We start from the raw sequence: 22110 nt of genomic DNA on the forward strand, positions 1-22110 counted from the left end.
ATTTCAAAATTGTCAAAAAAATTCATTTTAAAGTCGTCCTATTCTATGTACACAAATTAATTTTGCTAAAGTTGGTATTCCTCAGAAAGAGCAGTATCTGAGCTTTCCAAAAATGTAAGGTTTGTGCTATTTCATGCTAGTTTACTCGATTTAGGGAGGATATAGTACCCCCTACCCCTACCCATTTTTCGCCATTTTTTGCGGTACATACAAATCAAAAACCAGTGCAAACAGGTAGTGCATCCCAAAATATCCAATGTTAACATCTTTTTTCTAGTTCAGCAGATCCCAAAGAACAAAAAAATACCCATGTAGTAGGTTTATGGGGGGGGTGCACGGTGGGCCCCTCCAGCCCACGGACTATAACGATAGCCAGCGCACAGAGCATGGTTGTTTTAGGCTCAAGAAATCAAGATTGTCGAGTGCGCGGTTAAGTTCCCTCAAACGTTCGTATCTCGAGGCAGAGTACTCGAAGTAATTGTACACAGAATTCACAGTACGTCAATACTTTGCTACTTGTTCAACGCCCTTTGAAGCGTCCGACGAAGCAAGAGCGACTCGGTGAGCGGCGCAGTGGACTTGTGTCAAGTACGGGTTTACCCTACGCATACGTACTCCCACTCCGTTATGGCGACCTGTCATGACTGAGGCTCCATCAGAGCCAAGACCAATTACCTTCCTTGAATCGATGTTTCGTCGCTCAAGCTCTGCGAAAATTGCTGCAGTCACGGTCTCCGCATTACCAGCTGGGATAGTAATATTACCCGAAAAAACGTTCTTCGGTTTCGCGTCCGCATAATTCTCAGAAACACGATAAGTTTTTTATCAATGGTCACATTTACAGTCTCTTCAACTATGACTGATATTAGCGGACTGGCGTTAATTTCACGTTGAAGATCTTCGTTTATAACATAAGCGATTGCTTCTTGCATTTCAGAAACGCTACTGTGGTGTTTGTACAGGGGTGCCTCCAATAGTGCCTTGCAGTCGTTTTGTAGCTGAAGTTCGATAAGTGATGAAAACAAATCATCTGCCATTTCGTTTTTTGCCATCATATATACCGTACGAATCATGCCAGCGTGCGAATCTTTTCTCCTATCAGCATTTTGCTTGACGACGGTTTCCATGCGTGACTTCAGCGGCTTAGATTTTACCGCAATTTTATGATCTTCTCTGTCTCGATGTCGTGTGAGCGCCGATCGCTGGAGGTCGCCACATCCTTCAACACTTGTGAAAGCATTATTCATTCCGCTGCAACGGCATATAGAGCAAAACATTCGATCGACTTCATGGCCGTCAATTTTCAGTTTCTGTATCTTCAACCACACGAACTCCGTCTCCCACTCGGGTCGGTACTTTCTCGCCGTCGCGGATTTTGCTCTTTTCTCAGGAGGGCTGCTTGCGACCTCTTGGCTGGACATGTCAGAGGCCGAGCCAGGTTCGGGTGACTGTGGCGTGTCATTGTCTGGAGCCGGTGCCGCCCGTTCACGGGTTTGGCCGAAATTGAAGGAAAATAAACTGGATTGAATTTTCTTTGACATCGCTTCAATAATTCTCTGTTCACTACTAACAAACAATTTCGTTTGAATCTGTGCCTGCGAGATCCGTTAAATGTCATATTGGTCAAAAGACGTCCTTTATTACAATGTTGCAATCTTTGTGGGTTTTTTATTTGAAATCACTAACACGTGCGTACACGATCCGACGCCGTAAACGTCGCTCATCGAACCTCAGTTACAAAGCTGGTTCAGTCTAAGTCGACGTAATCTATTATTTCAATCCAATAGTATTTAAAAAATCCGGTTGCACTAATTTTTGTTGTAAACTGCAACAATTATTTCAGAGTTTGAGCGATGAAATAATGAATCAGATAAACAATCGATCTTTGTTATGGGGTCATGACAGGTCGCCAAAACAACGTAGTAATTATTCGTATCATCGTAAATTTTTGTACTTGACAAAAGTCCACTGGGTTGCTCACCAAGTTGCCCTTGCTTCGTCGTCCCACACTTCTGCCAAGGGGTTTTTAACAAGTAGCGACGTACCGACGCACATGTGACCAAAGCTAAAATGTTTCAATCACTATACAGTCTCCTTTGTGACAAGACAAAGCAAGGGGTTCTAATTTTATGTATGCTGTAACGACAAGAATACAATACAATTTCACAGATTCAATGTCTGCGTGCACGTGCATTTGTCAATCAAACAGGGCTGATTTCAATGATATATAACTCCATATTGGTGGTCTATGGTCAACTGCGTGAGTGTGGCAAGCCGTGAATTGAATGTCTCATGCGGCTGATGTGCACGTCAAGCTTGACGCATCAACTCATATTTTCGCGTCATATGAATATTTTCGGCGTCAAATACGCGTGATTTACGCGTAAACGCGACCTCTGGTGTAACACACATGTAAAAATCAGTCTTGCTGAACTTCCCCTTTCACTATAAAATAATTTTGATCTTTGTCTTCTGATCATATGTAAAAAAGCCAAACTTTTGAATGCTGACACTGTTTGAATGCTTTTTGCCAGCGTTTGCACTGTAGTTCACGGTTTGTTTTAACTAATAGTATAAGTGACGTCACTAGTAATGTCCCAATCTTCCGGCAGGATCTATCCCAGTGTACTCTGCGTGTTGTATGCCACCATGTATGAAATGTGCACATCAAACACAACTGATAGGAGGAAAAATTAGCACACTATATAGTTTATATAGATAAACATACAGTATATGTTAATGTGCTAATCGGACGTTTATCATCAAACTTGTATTTTTTCAACAAACGGACATTACTTTAAAAACTGTGCAACCTGTAAATATGCCAATCTGCCCGGTAATTATACAACACAACTTGACCAACCAGTAACCAGTATACACATGTTTCTCTTTCATGTTCAAAGCATGCAAATTCTCAGTGTTAATTGTTACTCATTCCAAACAAGAATACATGCAGTGCCTGATTATTTTAGTATGATGTATCAACTAACAACACAGCTCTTTGATAATTGCTATTGTTTTGAAGTTTACTGAGCTTGTTAATGGATGTTTGTATTGATAATATTATGTGAAAGTTAAGTTCTATTTCTAGAATGGTACAGACACTGCAAGTATACCTGCAACTAAACGAAAAAAGCAGTAAGTACACATCAACCATTTTGCTATTTAATAGCAATATGGTATGTGAATTCTCTGATGTTTCAGTGACAGCAAACACTGTACTTCCTCGCCGACATACTGATGGACCAATCATAAACAATCGATCTTATTTCAAATAATAGACATACACAGACTGTCCTGAGTATTGCTGAAAGTCAGGTTAAAGGTTGATGCAACAAATATTGCCAACACAGCAGTACACTACTTGCCATGTCTATACCACTACAAAGTTAACACGGCACCTGTATTAAAGCGCTCTATATTGAACCTGCCAGCCATCGATGAGCTAGGAATAGCTGATATGGAATAGCTTCATTATAAATACAGTCCACGTATTTAAAGGGTGACAGTGTCCCGCAAAGTGTTTTTTTGTGATAATGATACGAGCTAATCTGAATTCACATACAATATTTCTCTTTACTTAAAATTTGACTAGGAAACAGAGTTCAACTTGTGTCTGGGACACTTGGCACACAGTTATAGTTTGGCAACACATACAACAACGGCGCGGAAGAAGTCCCAGAAGCCCAGGAATGACCGCTGATAGTAAATATAAAAGTCGTCGATTTAATCTACTCATATCTCCTGGAGGATGATGTTACTGCGTTCACTAATCATATAGTTGTGCATTGATCAGTGAAAGTATTGTGACTTACTGTCAAACTGAACAAACTCTGTATTCCTCACCTGTTTGCCTCGGTAGAACAGGCGTTGTCTGTCCGAAGGGGCTTCGAAAGGAACTTCAAGCTTGGCTCTTAGATCTTCAATTTTCGTCAACTTTGACAGACCGTCCACTTGGACGGATTTCTTGCCATCCATGCTACGCACTTGAATCCACATGTCGATCACAAAATGGGGACCGAGTGAAAATAACAACAACCAGGATCCGTATCAGTCAGCCGCAGTCACTATACGACCAACAGCTGATATTACCACTATTTATACACGTGAGTTGTGGCGGGAATTTAGATCTCGCGAGAATTGACGTCAATCTCACTCAGTAAAATTGTTTGGCCAGGCCAGCTGGCCGAGACGAAGACGGCTAGACGGGGGCCCGGGGGCCGGGGGCTACTCACTGCTCACGCGCTTGCCCTGCGTACCGTGCTGTGTGTTCCGGGCGTTACACGGCCCCCACCCACCACAGTAGTGGGGGCCGTGTGATGGGGGCCGTGTGACGCCCGGAACACACAGCACGGTACGCAGGGCTACTCACGGCCAGCTTCTGCCGTCGTGTGGCGAGAACGGTGCGGGTTGCTGAATATCTCCCTAAATAGCTAGATGGCTATTAGCCATATGAATAGCTTGTCAGTAGCTGTATTTGGCTATTAAGGCTATTCAGAATTTCCACGCAGTGTTTTTAGCCGCTAATAGCCCCTCATAGCTAGCTACCAGCTAACCAGTGAGGAGTCCCTCGAAGGCCAAGCTATTCAGCTATTCAAGCTATTATCCGTTTTTTAGCCGCTAATAGCCGTTCTTAGCTAGCTATTAGCTAGCTACCAGCTAACCAGTGAGGAGTCCCAAGAAGACCCAGCTATTCAGCTATTCAAGCTATTATCCGTTTTTAGCCGCTAATAGCCGTTCTTAGCTAGCTATTAGCTAGCTACCAGCTAACCAGTGAGGAGTCCCTCGAAGGCCCAGCTATTCAGCTATTCAAGCTATTATCCGTTTTTAGCCGCTAATAGCCGTTCTTAGCTAGCTATTAGCTAGCTACCAGCTAACCAGTGAGGAGTCACAAGAAGATTCAGCTATTCAAGCTATTATCCGTTTTTAGTCGCTAATAGCCGTTCTTAGCTAGCTACCAGCTAACCAGTGAGGAGTCCCAAGAAGGCCCAGCTATTCAGCTATTCAAGCTATTATCCGTTTTTAGCCGTTAATAGCCGTTCTTAGCTAGCTATTAGCTAGCTACCAGCTAACCAGTGAGGAGTCCCTAGAAAGCCCAGCTATTCAGCTATTCAAGCTATTATCCGTTTTTAGCTGCTAATAGCCGTTCTTAGCTAGCTATTAGCTAGCTACCAGCTAACCAGTGGATGACTTATGTAGAACCCAGAAAGTACTATAAAATTTTGTGGTTGTAATAAAAGTAAAATGAGTAACCAATCCAAGCGCAAAAACTTTATTTTCAACTATTTTTGTATTTAGTCATGTTTTATTTCAATCGTTCATGGTACTTTTAAATGTAATGAATATATCCGAAACTCTGTAGAACCATGGAGGTCTCTTTCTACCTAGAAAATAATATGTAACCTCGAAAAATGTGAAATAGCAATAGTCATTTGGATAATTTTTTGTAATAAATAGAAATTGGCAGTAAACAGGACTGGTAAAAAATGCGAGTTGAACTTCCAATGGAAAGATATTGTAAGAAATACAACAGCTGTCACTGTTCTTCATAAAACTGCAAGTCTAGCGTCCAAAAGATTTTGTACACATCATATAGAATTGAATTTTTATGACAATCATTATGTCACTAAGCATTTTAATGACATCTTAGATAAAGCCTGCAGTGGAATTTGCAATAGACAAAAGCAGAGAAAGAAAAATTTTAAGACAAAGAAATCAAAATGGTTTGACAAAAACTGTGATGCAGCAAAAAGGGACCTAATAGCAACAGCAAAACTATTAAATAAAGCTCCATATGACAGTCAGTTAAAAATTATCTATTACACAAAGAAAAAGAAGTTTAAAAAACTTGTTAAAAATAAGAAATTGCAATTCTGGCAAAACAACTTAGACAAACTAAACAGTCTACATGCCAACAATTCACATGATATGTGGAAATTGATCAAGTACTTAAAAAATAATGATAAAGATAATAATACTGGAGATTGTGTCTCAGCAGCAACATGGATGGAATTTTACAAAAATTCTTGCTCAATTGAAAATGACAGGTATAATGATTTCCAACAGCAAATTATTGATAGTTTAACATCTGAAGAAACTAAGAATCAGGCTAATCAGCAGCTGGATAAGTCAATAACAACTAATGAAGTGTTATCAGCAATTAGAAATTTAAAAAGTAAAAAAGCAGCAGGGATTGATGGGTTTTGTATAGAGTTGTTAAAATATGGTTCCTCCTTTCTCTGTGAACCCTTAGCTAAATTATTTAATGCAGTTCTAGATACATCCAACTTTCCAGACATCTGGAATACAAGCATTATGACATACTTATTTAAAAAAGGAGATAAATATGACCCGAAAAATTATAGGGGCATTTCTGTCGGAAGTTGTGTAGGAAAAGTTTTTTCTTACATTCTAAATGAAAGGCTAAATAGTTTTTTAGATGACAATCATATTATACATAATAATCAAGCTGGATTTTGCAAAAACCATCGTACAATAGATCACATATTTACCCTGAAGACAATAATACATAAATATATTAACAATAAGCAGAACATTTATGTTTGTTTTGTTGACTTTGCTAAGGCTTTCGACTCGGTATGGAGAGTTGCAGGTCTTTTCCATAAACTTTTAAAAAATAACATTAATGGCAAATTATACAGACTTATAAAACACATGTACACCAACACAAAAGTACACATCAAAACAAATAATTTTATCTCGCCCAGCCTGAAAGTTGAAAAAGGAGTAAAACAGGGCTGTGTTCTAAGTCCTAGTCTGTTCAATTTATATGTCAATGACTTGAAAACAAATCTAGACAAAGTAAATACTCAACCACCAGTGTTGAATAATACCCCAGTTAACTCATTATTTTACGCTGATGACCTAGTCTTAATCTCTACTTCAAAAGAAGGTTTGCAAAGGGAGTTAAATACACTACACACATTTTGCTCCAATTGGAAACTTGATGTTAATTTACAGAAAACCCAAGCAATTAATTTTAGTAAATCTCCTTTGGTAGATAAACACTTATTTAACTATGGTAGTACATGCATCAAATCTGTTAAGAGCTATACATACTTAGGACTGACAATTAAATCAAATGGTAGTTTTAGTGACACAATTACAAATTTGGCTGATAAAGCAGCAAAATCTTTGTAAAAAGGGTTTTATTGCACAACAAAAAGATAAAATTTTCCCTACATCTATTCAATGTTTTCATTAAACCTGTTTTACTGTATGGCTCAGAGATTTGGGGACAAGATTTCATGGATTACAAGAAGTGGGATAAATCAGCAATTGAAAAAACTCACCTCAAATTTTGTAAGAACATTTTACAGTCTAATAGACAAGCTTGTAATGCCGCTGTGAGGGGTGAACTAGGACAATTCCCACTTCTACTTGAGATCAAACTTAATATTGTTAAACAATGGCTTCATATCGTACAACTGCCACATTGTAATCTTGCTAAAGAAGCTTTTCTGAGCAAATGGTAAACAACACTAACAATAGATCCTGGTTAACTGTTTAAGTGCTTTAATTAAAGACAATGGAATGGACTTTCTCCTTGATAAAGCTCCATCACTTAAACACCACAAAGTTATAACTGGTTTAATGAAAACAAATTTAACAAACAATTATGAAGTCTTTTGGAAAAAGTTGATCACTGATGAAAATAGTAAACTAAGAATGTATGCCAAAATAAAACGTAATTTTAGATTAGAACCCTACTTAACACAGTTGCAAGGTGAGAAAAGAAAATTGCTCACCAAACTTCGCATTAGCAATCATGATCTAGCAATTGAAAAGGGAGACACACTGTTCCAAAAACCCCAATTACTGAAAGATACTGCAATCAGTGTAACACCAACAGTATTGAAGATGAAACACACTTTTTATTAGTCTGTCAGAAATACAAAGTCCAAAGAAAGTACTTTTTCAGTAAAATCAATTTCCCAAACGACGATACTGAATATCAGCTTATTTCTCTACTAACAAAACAAGAGTTATCTTTTAATGAACAACTTGCAGATTATATTTTTACTTTATATAAACAAAGAAATACCTAGTTATATTTATTATTAGCTACTATTATTATAGTGTAAAACTTTATCTTTATTGAAGAAAATTGTAACTTATTTTGGTATCACACTTTTATTGCCACAAATGTGATGTAAATCCTATATTTACAAGCAAGCAATAAAAATATTATTATTATTATTATTATATTACAAGACATATAGATCTCTGAAGCGTACAACGAAACGATTAACTGTGTGAGAACAACAAATTGAAAATTGTCATGATGTGTGTCGTTTATTTGTCAACAGACGATAACATAGTTATATTTCGAAGGTGTGACGACATTTCCCATGGCCGGGTTCATTCAAGACTCGCTACTCAGCTAACCAGTGGATGACCTTTGTAGAACCTAGAAATTACTATCGGGTTTCGTAGTGGAAATGAAATGAAAATGAGTAACTGACCTGAGCGCAAGTAAATAGTATTTTCAATTTTTTTTTGTATTTAATAATGTGACGTTGAAATCGTAAAAGTTAATAAATGGTAGTTTTGAATATAAATAATGTATTCGAAATTTTGGTAGAACCTGGAATATAATATCAATCTGTGGAGCTTGAAAACTGAAATAGCAATAGTCATTTGCAGAATTTTTTTTCTCGCAAATAGAAATTGGCTCTAAACGGTAAACAATAGAGTTGAACTTCCGATGAAAAGATATTGAAAGAAATACAACAGCTGTCACTGTTCTACATCAAACTGCAAGTCTAGCGTACAAAGGAATCTGTACACATCATATAGAACTGAATTTTTTATGACAATCATACAAGACATCTCTGAAGCGTACAACGAAAGGATTGAAAGGACATGTAATACAAAGTATAGCGGGTTGAAACCGACTGCGACACGATGAATGCCAAATGATGAATGTGGGGTTGCTGAGTCCAGTACTGTGAAATACTTTATTTTCACTTGAAACTTATTTTGACCATTTTCGCTGGACTCATCTTTCCGCTAAAATAAAATTCCTGTGAAAAATCTTATTTCCCATTCTTTAAACATGCATTGACAAAAAAGAGTGAAGATGATATCAAAGTGATGTCCAGAAAATTTTCATTGAAAATTAATTCCTATAAAGTATTCCACAGTATGATGATCAAAACGATGACAGCCATATAAGAGTGAGTAGAGGCGCCCACAGTGCCAAATGATCTGAATAGCTGTTAGCAAGCTAATAGCTTGCTACAAACAGCTAATAGCGGCTAAAAACGGCTATTAGCTTGAATAGCTGAATAGCTAGGGTTTAGGGGAAATTGAATAGCTGAATAGCTGGACATCTGCTAATTAATATCCCGCTCCATTGCTTATAGCTAAATATCCGCTAAATATCAAAGCTAATGGCTATTAACTGTTCTAGCTGAATAGATGCTAAATATCCCGACTAATGGCTATTAAATATTATAGCTCAGTAGCAGATATGAACTGTAAATGCTCACGTGTTTCATTATATATTGCAGTTATGTGTAAATTTGAACCTTTGCCACATGTTTGCAACTTCATTGAAATAATTATGATCAACATAATAGACGATATTCACCACATAGGTGATTAAGGTAGTATGCACCTCGAAAGTGAAAGACTTAACTTTGCTCTAACTTTCCTCAAGGAATCTTTCAATCATTCTCTTTCAAAATCAAGAATAAAAATAGGGGGTCACTGTGCAAATTTTGGTACTAGAGAAACAAATTACCCAAGATTTACCGATATTAGTAATTCAAAATGGCCGCCATCCCTGTGTTAACTCTATGGAGAAGAGTAAAAATTTTCGAATTTTGAAAAACTATGCCAGTAAATAGTTTTCTTTCACCAAGAGCTTTAAAATGAACCCCCACATGTGGTATATCAGAAGAGAATCGTAAAAGTTTGAGAGTCCGAATGTCTGTCCCCGACGTGCGGTCTAACTTAAGTATTCAAATATGTAATTAGCTGAAATAAAAATAATTGATTTCTTTGACTGCTATCATTGTATCACCACTTTATATAGCAAGTGTAATTAATTGCCTTTGGTCAAGTCCTTCAAACTATATATTCCAGACTTTGAAAGCTCATTAGATATGCAAACTATAAATTAGCTGACATGAAAACTTAGGTGCGAAATGATTCCAATATTGGTATAACAAGGTATAATCATCAATGTACATAGCATGTTATGCCAACTTTGATTAAATAAATCCAAGTATATATCCCTAATTAGGAAGGTTAATTAAACACACATTAGGAATTGGCTGAAGCAAAAATGCTTAATGACTTTCAATAATGTCGTATCGTACATCTTTAATGTACTATAGCAAGTTTTGTCAACTTTGGTTTAGTCAATACAGATAAATATCCCTGCATGATTATGAAAGTTCATTAAATATGCAAATAAGGAATTGGCTAAAGTTTAAATGCTTAGTGACTTTCAATAATGTTCTATCATAGTATCTTTAATGTGCATAGCCAGTTTCATCAACTTTGGTCTCGTCAAATCAGATAAATACCCCTAATTAGGAAAGTTCATAAAATATGCAAATTAGGAATTGGCTGATGTAAAAATGCTGAATTACATTTAATAATGTTCTATCATAGTATCTTCAATGCACATAGCAAGTTTCATCAATTTTGGTCATGTAACTTCAAATATATATCCTTAATTTCAAAAATTCATTAAATATGCAAATTGGGATTTGGATGTAGAATAATGCTTAATGACTTTCAATAAGGTTAAATCATAGTATCTTCAATATGCATACCAAGTTTCGTCAATTTTGATCGAGTAAATTCAGATATATACTCCTAATTAGGAAATTTCATTAAACATGCAAATTAGTAATTATCCTTCACGTCACCCCTTAATATCTTTCAAAGCTGATATATCTTGGTGTGATCAACATTTGTAGCGAATCTCATCAAATTGTGTGCGGTCGTTGTCAATATATATCATTTTTTTCTAAAATCATTAATTATGCAAATGAGCAAAAAGTAAGCAAGTCACACCCACCAAAAATTAATCAGTTCTTGCCATTTGCAAACTAAATCTATGTACCAGATTTGAATCTGACCTGATGAGCCATTTTTGAGATATTGAGTACATAGACAGACAGACACACAGACAGACACACAGACAGACAGACATCGCTGCGACATATGCCCACGTGTGTTAACACGTGAGCAAAAAAAGTAGGCGCAGCACGGCTCGATATCAATCAATCTTTATTTACTCGACACATACTAAACAGAGAGTATGGTATGGTACATGAAGATGTGTTACAAATGTAAGTGAACAATTAATACAGAGAAAGAAAAACAACCATTCATCTCTGTAATACGAAAACATGCACTAATTACATTCATTGGAGCTGCTTGAGCTCAGTATAAACATGTGCTCTTTACGAAAACAGTAAAAATCTGAACGACAAATGAACAAAAGTTACCAGGACATTTTTCAGCCCGGAGCTGCTGGAGGGTTCAGCATACATTTGTATTCTTTAGAAATTACAGCTAGATCAAGAACATTTTGTTCCATTAACTTTTTAACAACTTCTTCTTTTTCTAAGAGACTATAACATTTACAAAAATCTGTACCACTACTTTGTCAAAATAAAATTCTTTCTGAAGTATGATTTTTACATGAAAATAACAAATGAAACTCATCATCAATTTCATTATAATCACATCTCTGACAGATTCTTTCACTCAAAGGTAATCTAGGTTTACTTTTTCTTCCCATTTCAATACCCAAGTTATTGCCACTCAATCTGAATTTGGACAAATGTTTACGGAGTGTAAATTAGTCAGACAAGTAATCTAAGTAATTTTCGAAGACAATATGAGGTAGTGTTCAGAATTTACTTCTAGGGGGCCTGGAGCCTCGGCTTTTCTATTTTCCTGGTGATTTTTTCCATGACCCCCCGGTAAATTATGGAGAAAATCAATAAACCCCTCATATTTCCTGGTTTTTTTCCATACCCCCCCCATATAATCATATATACATGCATGCTTACATACTAAGACATATACAGTCTGACAAGTTTATCACACTTTGCAAGACAATACAGTGGTCAGTTAATGAATCAGAGTTGCAAGTGGCCATAAAAAGCTCATTTGTTCTGTATACAATGAAATGAGAAAGAAATTTGTACCGTCCTTTAATTATGATATACCGACAATACCAAAATTTACATTGCTCATGGGTTCACAAAATAGTAGTCAGATTGTCAAAATTCCTGTTTTATAGCTTTAAAAAGAGATAGAATTTGCCGTAAAATATGCAATGAATGTCTCTTTTGTGTAATTGAGATGTAAAATAGCCTGCAAGTATTCTTTCTTTCCATTAATGTTGTCTGTTATAACTATTTATTTTTATGAAATGTATAAAGGGCCAGTGGCCTATAATACTATATACCGGTATATATATATATATATATATATATATATATATATATATATATATATATATATATATATATATATATATATATATATATATATATATATATATATATATGACTGAAAGTGGCACACTTTTGGGAAAACTAGTAAATGAACAAATCAGGTTGTAAAATTCTGAAGAATTAATTATTAAACATGAATACTTTCGTTATGCCACTATAAATGATCCATTTTATAGCCCTCTTCTTGATTATTTTGACGATAACTTTGTCCCAGATGTTGTTATATCAGAGGTCTATATCACTGAAACACTTTGGTTGTAAATGTTGCCAAGTTGTTTTTAACATTACAATACTACCGTTAGTAGCAAGTACTCAGAGGAAGAAATATACTAAAGCAGGATGTGTTCACTATAACTAGACAAGTTGTCTCACTTTTTTCAGAAGTACTCTCCCATAGGTGGAAATGAATTGAAAAACTTGGCAAATGTTTGACTGTGGCAGGTATACAGATGTTTTAGGTAGGGGACTACCCAATACCAAGAATGATTGTCATTTTCTAGAAATTAAACACTGGTATGGTGTAGCTTGTAAAATGGCTGTTCCAAATCTACTTTTTGAGATAATTTACATTCAATTATCCATGACCTCAAGATTTTGAGCTCCTACACAAGGCTTTATTGCAAATAATAAGTATTTCTGATATATGAAGTTACTCATCAAATAACAAAGATGCCACGTACTTATTTAATGTTAGTCAGCACTTTTGCATCAGTGATTTTTAAAAGAAAAACTTACAATTATGATTCTGTTTAAAACTCAAGCATGTAACATGGTATTTGTTTTATATCTTTCAATAAAGCATCTTTCAGTGGAATATCATTTGTAAAAGTTTAATGAAATTGACAATATTACTAGTATGGCACGGTTTTCTGACATTTCTACATGTACAAAATCCTACGCAATGACTATATTTTGCATAGCCCCTGGATAGTCTTCTACCTTATGCCAAGAAAAATCACTATTTGCATCAAACACAGAATTATTTATCTCTTTGCAAGGTAAAACCAGTCATTTTATACTTTCATTCTGGGGTACCGTTCAAATCCTTGCTGTACTTATAACTCTGCAATTTGTGTAAGTTAGTATACGAATCATGACTACAATGTAAGTTTTCTTAATGAGTATACATGATACACACAAAGACAAGCACATAATTCAGTAGGCAATTGTCGGAGCACATAATTGGCAAAGTGATATTTATCTTTAAAGTTTAATGGTACACACTTTGCAGGTCTCCAGATATTTATGGAAAGTGAGATGTTACATGCACAAGTCCAGCATACATTTTCACCTGATGATGCTGAATAACTTGCAGCCTCAGGGTGAAAATTGGGGAAACCCAACTAGTGTTTTCTAATTTCTCTTTTTTTTCAAATTTGCTTGCCATAAAGCAAAGTGGCTGCAACTGAAAGCAACAATCTTGAGAACTATTTCAGAACCTTCCTTGAACAGAACACCTTATCCGTAACATGAATTCACATAATGTATATTTTTATTTTATTTTATTTGCTCATCAACAGCGCCATCAGGCAGCCACTTACAGACAAGGAAATAAAAAAAAAAGAAGGATAAAATACACTAAATTTTAAACAAACAAAAGAGCACTCTAAAAATCAAACAATGACAAAAACAAATTAACATGTCTTTTAAAAGTTGAATGAGATTCTTCAAAAACATCGACATCGCAAACCTTATCATTAAAAAGTCGTGACGTACGTCCAATCAGGCCATTTTTTGTAACTTCAACTCTACAGTAAGGGATGTGTAATAGAGGTCTATGTCTAGCAGAGTATCTAGGTACGCATAGACCATAAAAACCTGTACAATCTGTAGAGTCATAAGAAGATAAAAGGCATTTGTGCACAAAAATACAATCAAATAGTTTCCTACATAAAAACAAAGGTTGAGTTTTAAAAACAAAGGTTGAGTTTTAAAAAGATTAAAGAGCAAGTTTAATAGGCCAAAAAAAAGAAAAGAAATGTTTCTGGTCAGGTCTTTCTTTAAAAAATGGTGCGGCGACGCGCATTTTATTTTATTTTTTTTTTTATTTTTTTTTTTCCCTCAAGGGAGGGAGGAGGGTCAGTTTTATAGTTTTATCAATATAGTCACATATATACTGTTCATGCAGTCACTGATCATGTCCCCCAAAGAATTTTTTCTTTCTCTTCAGCCATTTTGGTTTGGTGTCAGCCACGGCCGCCGGCCACAAACAGAAAAAAAAGGGTGACGCGCTGTTGTTCAAGTGACGCGCGTGCTGACCAGAAACATTTCTTTTTTTTTTTTTGGCCTTATAGTCACAATTACACCAAGATGAAAAGTCACTGTGACATCCCTGTTTATGATGTAAATATCTAAGAAAACGTTTCTGAATTGACTCAATACGGTTTGCCTGACTGTCAGAAATTGAATTGAAAATGACTGTATTATATTCTAAAATTGGACGCACCATAGTAATAAACAGGTGTCGAAGGACAGCAACTTGAGTAATTAAATTAAAATTGCATTTAATGAGACCAATTATGAGATTGGCTTTACCGACAATAGAGTCAATGTGATGAACAAAAGTGAGTTTTAAATAAAAAATGATACGCGAATCCTTAAAGTGAGAAACATGATTGAGCAAACAATTATCCACATGGTAATTAAACTTAATAGGTTTCTTTTTTAAGGTGATGGTAAGTACCTTACATTTGCTGGCATTCAAATCTAAGCGCCAAATTTTTGACCACTGGACAAGTTTATCTGCAGACTTTTGTACATGCTTGCTATCATCAAGAGTTTTAACATGTCGACTGAAAAGTTTGGCATCGTCTGCAAACAGCAAAGACAGAACAGATACAGTCATCAGCAAGTTATGTATAATAAAAATAGTAAAGGCCCAAGAATGGAACCTTGTGGCACATCGGATGTTATCTGGCACCAAGTCGACGCTGCTCCATTTACTAGGACACATTGCTGCCTTCATTCAAGTAACTTTTTAACCATTTCCGAATATTCTGATGATGATGCCAAAATACTGTAATTTGTAGAGCAGGAAAACGTGATCAACTCTACCAAAACCTAACTGAAATCTGTACAGATAATATCAAGTTGTTGTTTACTTTCTATTGCATCAATAGCATTTTTACAAGAACAGCAAGATTGGTTGTGCAAGAGCGCTGTCGAACAAAACCATGCTGTTTTGTTGTGATAACTGGACTAACATGAGTATAAATATTAGCACAGATTAGCCTTTCAAACAATTTTGCTATAGTTGGAAGCAGCGAGACTGCCCTATAATTACTGACCTGTTCCCTTCTTCCAGACTTGTGTATTGGTATTACATTTGCCTTTTTCAAGAGGTCAGTAAAACACCCCTATATGTTATATTTCTGCTAATTCCATTCACACAATTCAATGTAAATAAATGCAATTAACCCTGGATATATGTCAAAGTTCACATTTTTTCAGCAGTATTGTTTTTTTTTCAAAGTTGACTGAGCTGCATGTTTCACATTTTGTTACAAACTTTAAAATTGTCATGATGCGCATGTTTTCAGATGACAGGAAACAAAATATGTTAATTTGTTTTTTGGCCTTTTATGCCAGCCGTCACCGAGAAATCCTTGATCATACAAATCAGAACGAATGGGATAAGTATTAGTATCATTACACAATGTGTGAGCCTACCCACAATGCTCCCTGATTCATAAACACTGAGACCACTTCTTGAACTAGAGCAAATTTCTTGTGTACACAGGATGCTAATAATGGTCAATATTTCAACAATCTGATAATAATATTATTATCAATAATATTGATGCACATGATAATTTAATGATCTTCTGGATGCACATACAGAATTATTGGAAAATCAACCCTTCTTCCACGTAGGAGCTAGCAAATTTGTAAATTTTTCACCAGATATTTTTGACAACCATAACATAATTTTATAGATCAGGACTTCTGGGCAAATATTTAATTGATGTGTTTTTTCCTTAGCCCCCCCTAAAAGATTGTGGTACTTTTGTCTTGCCCACCCCCCCCCTCCCAATTCTCCTTGGGGAAAATGGGTGGTCCCCCTTGAAGTAAATTCTGAACACTCCCTTACACAAATAATTTCCTATACCGACTGAATCAAACTGGGTCCAAACGTCTTTCCGTGTGGGAAGGGGACCCAGTAATCTGGTTGTTGTTGTGGCTACAAAATGTAGCCTTTGTGGGCTGGGTCGTTCGGTTTGCAGGAGGGCATCGCGCCCTCTTGCAAGACGCACAACACTCAGGGCACCAAGGCTACAATTATTGCAGCTCCTTGTTGTTGTTTGTATTGTTATTTTTTATATTAGTCATGTTGTTGTTGTTGTTGACCAACAAAATTCAACGAACAACTATAATGTTTTTGTTGTTTCAAACGTAATGTAGATGTCATGAGAAACACTACAAGAACACTTTCATTTACCCAATGCAAATCTCTCCCAATGTACTCAAGTGTTCATTTGGATGATCTACATTACGTTTCAAACAACAATTCACGACAGTTATGTTCGTTTAATTTTATCAGTTAACAACAAGGACAACACCAACAACCAGATTAGTGGGTCCTCTGTGATTGCATTGCATGCTTTATCATCAAAGTTTTCCTGCTGATGTGCAGCTGGCTCGTATATTTAGGGAGTTAGTAGTGTATAATTCAATGATAATGGTAAGATTCAGCCCACCAATTGGATAACAACTTCCGAGCTACTGCACATTAGTCAAAGTTTTTCAGAAAATGTTTTCAGAAAACTGCATATACAAAGCTATATGGAAAGACTTTATGCCCAATTCAAAACAAGATTTATAGGAAATATATATTGTGGCTTTCCTTTCAATCATTTTCATGGATACTTGTCCAGAAAAAACATGCTTACAAGAAATAGATTTAACTACTTTGTCGAAGGTCAATTGGAAGTTATTATACAAGTTCTCATTCAGTGGAAAAATCATTTAAATATCTTTTATATAAGTGTTACAAAGCAAAGATTATCGTAACTGCTTTTTCAGATTTCCAAATAACTCTTTGATACGGTAAGGAGTATAAAGTTTTCTTTCAAAGGTCAGTGACTTTCAATATGTTAGCAATATACGAAATTTTATTTGTAGAAGTCATTCAGATGTTAACAAAAAGTCTATGAGTGTCTAATCAAAACAGGACTCTTTTTATTCCTAACTTGAGCTTTATTTGTAACATTCTCATCATGATTGTTTTCAACAAATATTTCACTCAAAGATGGTGAACAATTCTGATAATCTTCATTGACTTTTACAATAACAAATTTCAGTACATGACAGTACATTTGTCTTGCAAGAGCAGATATTGGATGCAGATATATTTATAAATACATGACTAACTGGTTAAGTGTGGATACTAGTAAACCAAAACCATACATGTGTTCCATCAGACTTCTATTTCATGTATAATCTAGAAGAAGGAAAGGCAACAGCCAGTTGCAATGCTAAACAGCATACATTTTCCTCAGTACTTTCTTCAATAACTTCCTGAATTGCTGTATTACCTAAGTAGCATACATTTTCCTCAGTCCTTTCTTCAGTAACTTCCTATATTGCTGTAGCATTAGGAAAACCTATATCTGGTTCATTGTGTCCGGAAGATTTTCAAAATTAAACATTTGTATGTGATTTATGATAATTTTCATTAATTTTCTATTTCTGATTCATAGACTTACAATGCCTTATGCCGTATGTTTTGACATGTACTGTATGTGTTTAAGTACTTCACCTATGTTTAAAACTGGACCTGTTCTCACACGTCAAAAAAGGGGAAAAACTAATCTGCAGTAATCATAGCAGTATTTTTTCCTGTCAATAATTGTAACCTTTAATGCAGCCTCAGAGGATGACTGTATGTCTGTTAATTTTTCCTCAAATTTTGCAAGACATTTTCAACATTGTTGTTCAAACACCTGTTGTGATGTTCAATGTCATATTCAATGTCAATTGCTCTAGCATCCTTGAGATCTTATAATTGCATCTCTGAATCTGACTGAAAAATATCTGTTATACTGTGGTAAATCTTTGTAATACTGCTCTTTGTAGTTGTTTTTTTCATTATGAAAAAATTTCACAGAGAGGACGCAAAGCAAAATTATCATATTGACAGAAAGAAATGCAATACAGGCCTAATTTTGACAAATAATGATTGCATATTAAGGCAAATGCAGGTTTATATGAACCAGCATTATCTGCGATAGATGAAGTATAGCAAACAGGTTGTTGAGGATCACCAAAGTGCTTTAGGCAAAGGTGAAACAAGTTTTGTGGTTCTGGGCCAACATGCCCTAAATTTTTACAAGCAATTATCCTAAACTTTCCCAAAAACAAAACATAGGGCCAAAGTCCCTGAAGCTACTATAGACATAGATACAAAATTAAGTATTTCTACTGTATGAAATTATCTCACTAAGGTCATCCTAGGGACCTGTAAACCAAATATTAAAGCTGTATGACCAGCGGTTTTGAAAAAACAAGCGACTCAACAGTTGACAGAGCTCTGCTGTGTTATGTAGAGAATAACCTTTTGTGACACATGTATTGATGAAGAAGGTGGATATCTTTGATAGCTCATTTCAGGATGGCCTGACCAAAAATGGAAAAAAAAAATTCCAATACAGATTTGCATAGTTCATCACAATTTTAACAAATCTTAAGTTGGGTTATCCCTAGGGACCTGTATACCAAATAACAAAGCTATCTGACCAGTGGTTATAAGGAAGATTTTTTACCAAAAATGCCTTTTTTGGTGCTAATTTGCATATTTTCAACAATATCAAAAATTAATAAAAAGAGTTTCTCAAAATCATATATTTTTTCCACACAACAAATATCAAATCAGTAAGTACTGCAGTTCTCAAGATATTTGAGCGGACGGACGCCTCATAAACGGACATACATACATACATACATACATACATACATACATACCGGTACATACTGACAGTGCACGCCGGACAGATACCCATCCCAATAGCTTCTATAGACTATATTAGTCTATAGTAGCTAATAAACGAGAGTTAATTACATTCTAATTAAAGTAAACAAGACTTGCTTAAATCAAGATTTTCATCATATAAAAACAGCATATCTGTCAGGTTATAAAGAATCTTAAGCTGGTTATCCTTTTATCAGTATTTTCATCCTATTAACAAAGCACATTTTAACTTTCAAATTAACATTGTAAGTAAGTTCTGTTGAATAAGTTGAGACTGTACATACTCAGAGAAAGCACACTGAAGAGGCAAATGTTTGAAACTTAAGAAGTTCAAGGTCATCAAAAGCATCATGTAACACTTTCATTGCACTGTTTACACAGATTGCATTTTTGCACATGAGGAATCTTACAGCCCAGCTTTACCATAAAACCCCTATCACTTTGACCACTCTTTTAATTGACCACTCTATTTTTTCCCTCAAAAAGTAATTTTATTTTATCCTTACCAAATGAAGTCAACCATAAATGGAAATTAGAACTTTCTCTATCTCTATTTATTTGACCACCCTATCATGACAAACTATTTTGAGCAATTTCTTTCAGATGACATACAGGGCACAATAAATGACGGTTCAGTATATGTCAAAGTTGGGATGCAGGAAAGTTGCCTTTACATGTTTTAATCCTCCAAGATGGTAAGCATTTCACTATGAACTGTCAAAAAAAGTTGAACTTTCTGATAATTCTACACTAAAATTATTTTGGCTTTGATGATTACCTAATTAATTCAATTATTTAAAATCATATTAATTATTTTTTTCTGGGTGAATTGATAGGGTTTATACAGTACAAGAATTACATACAATGTAAGTCTAATTTTGATCAAAATGACAAAAAAAATTCCTTAAAAATACAGATTTGCATATTTCATCACAATTTGAACAAATCTAAGTTGGGTTGTCCCTAGGGACCTGTATACCAAATAACAAAGCTGTCTGACCAGCGGTTATGAAGAAGAAGATTTTTTACCAAAAACGCCTTTTTTGGCATTAATTTGCCTATTTTCAACAATATCAAAAAATTAAAAAAAACAGTTTCTCAAAATCATATTTTTCATCTACACAACAAATATCAAATCAGTAAGTACTGCGGTTCTCAAGATATTTGAGTGGACGGACGCCTCACAAACGGACATACATACATACATACATACATACATACATACATACATACATACATACATACAGACTGACGACGGACGCCGGACGGATACCCATCCCAATAGCTTCTATAGACTATAGTCTATAGTAGCTGAAAAGTGAAATAAGTAAAAATTTGCACATATCGGCTCTGGTATTGTAGTACATTCTTAATATGATCATGTAGTATGTATAGGATATATATACCAATTTACCAAACCCTTTGGGAACAAAATGTGAAAAGTATAGGGAAAACTTTAATGTTGCATGGATTTAAAGTGAGGGTGTTGGAACTCTGCTACAAGGTTGCCGGGGACCCCCACGACAGATGTAAACACTGTATCTAGGGTACGTGGGTGATTGATGAAGTTAAAATATAACAATGAAAATCGTAAATTTAAATGTTGCAGCTATGTTGACGTGATGCTTCTAGATATCATGCATGAAATACATTCTTTGTAAACAAGAAAGTTGCACACATGCAGTTTCGACGAAACCCTCCCTTTAATATCTTTCGCTAGTTTCTCTGGTCTGAAAAGTCATTTATCAACTATAATGATTAATAACACTTTCCTAACCCTTACCATTACTAATCATTAGAAATACTGTCTTAGGCATGGCTCTCTATGCAATTCCTGTTAAAAGTAATAGTATTGCCATATCTGCATTGTTCTGCTGACATATTAATGAATGTAATCCTTTGAAGTCTCATCCATTTGGATCTAGATTTAATAAATTACAATGCTAAAGGTGTGTGTGAACTATTAATAAATGTCTTAAATAAGACACCACGAAAAAAAATTTAAATATAAATTTAACAAATAGTTATATTTAACAAATAGATATATTTAAAACTTTGGATGGATACAAATATATGAATATTAAGCTTATGTGAGTATATGAATCACATACAATATTATGGTCAAGTTTCATATTTGTAAAAGGACAAAGATAAATGGCGGCAATTATGCTTTTGTTGCACTCACCCCTGAATATGGTACACATATACCATAGGGAGTTTGAACTAGAGAGGGTAAACTCTACAATTCCACAAAAATGGGGTTCAGAGGTCCACATGTTTTGGCGTATCTTAATCAACTCGACACGTTTAAACATTTTGGTACAGTATATTTCCTGTGACAAAAAATCCACAGAGATATTATCACTTATCCCTTGATCAACAGCCTCCAAAGTTTTGCAAAATTTAATGTTATGAAGAGACATATTTCAGTGAAAAGTTTGAGCAGCATGTCATCAAATACAAGTAATGAATAAACAAACAAACAATTGTTGGTATTTGTAAATACCAAAAATACTTCCCTTCAACACGTTTATACATATAGCATAATATTGCAACTCACAACATACTTAATAAAGATTGAACCTTGCAGAGATGTACAAGCACTGTCCCTCCACCCACCGGTGGGTGGAG

The 22110-nt window shown here is 35.2% G+C and overlaps 1 protein-coding gene across 1 annotated transcript in view; it reads right to left on the reverse strand.

The window, feature by feature from the left end:
* The window catches only part of LOC139139381 (E3 ubiquitin-protein ligase UHRF1-like), a 187516-nt gene extending 183387 nt beyond the window's left edge, over positions 1-4129 (reverse strand). The window contains exon 1 of the mRNA XM_070708281.1: positions 3847-4129. Within this exon, the coding sequence (XP_070564382.1) occupies positions 3847-3999 (153 nt within the window). The 5' untranslated portion in view covers positions 4000-4129. The remainder of the gene's footprint in view (positions 1-3846) is intronic.
* Positions 4130-22110: the final 17981 nt, after the last annotated feature.

Source organism: Ptychodera flava, chromosome 8 (genome assembly GCF_041260155.1).
Source record: "Ptychodera flava strain L36383 chromosome 8, AS_Pfla_20210202, whole genome shotgun sequence".
NCBI lineage: Eukaryota > Metazoa > Hemichordata > Enteropneusta > Ptychoderidae > Ptychodera > Ptychodera flava.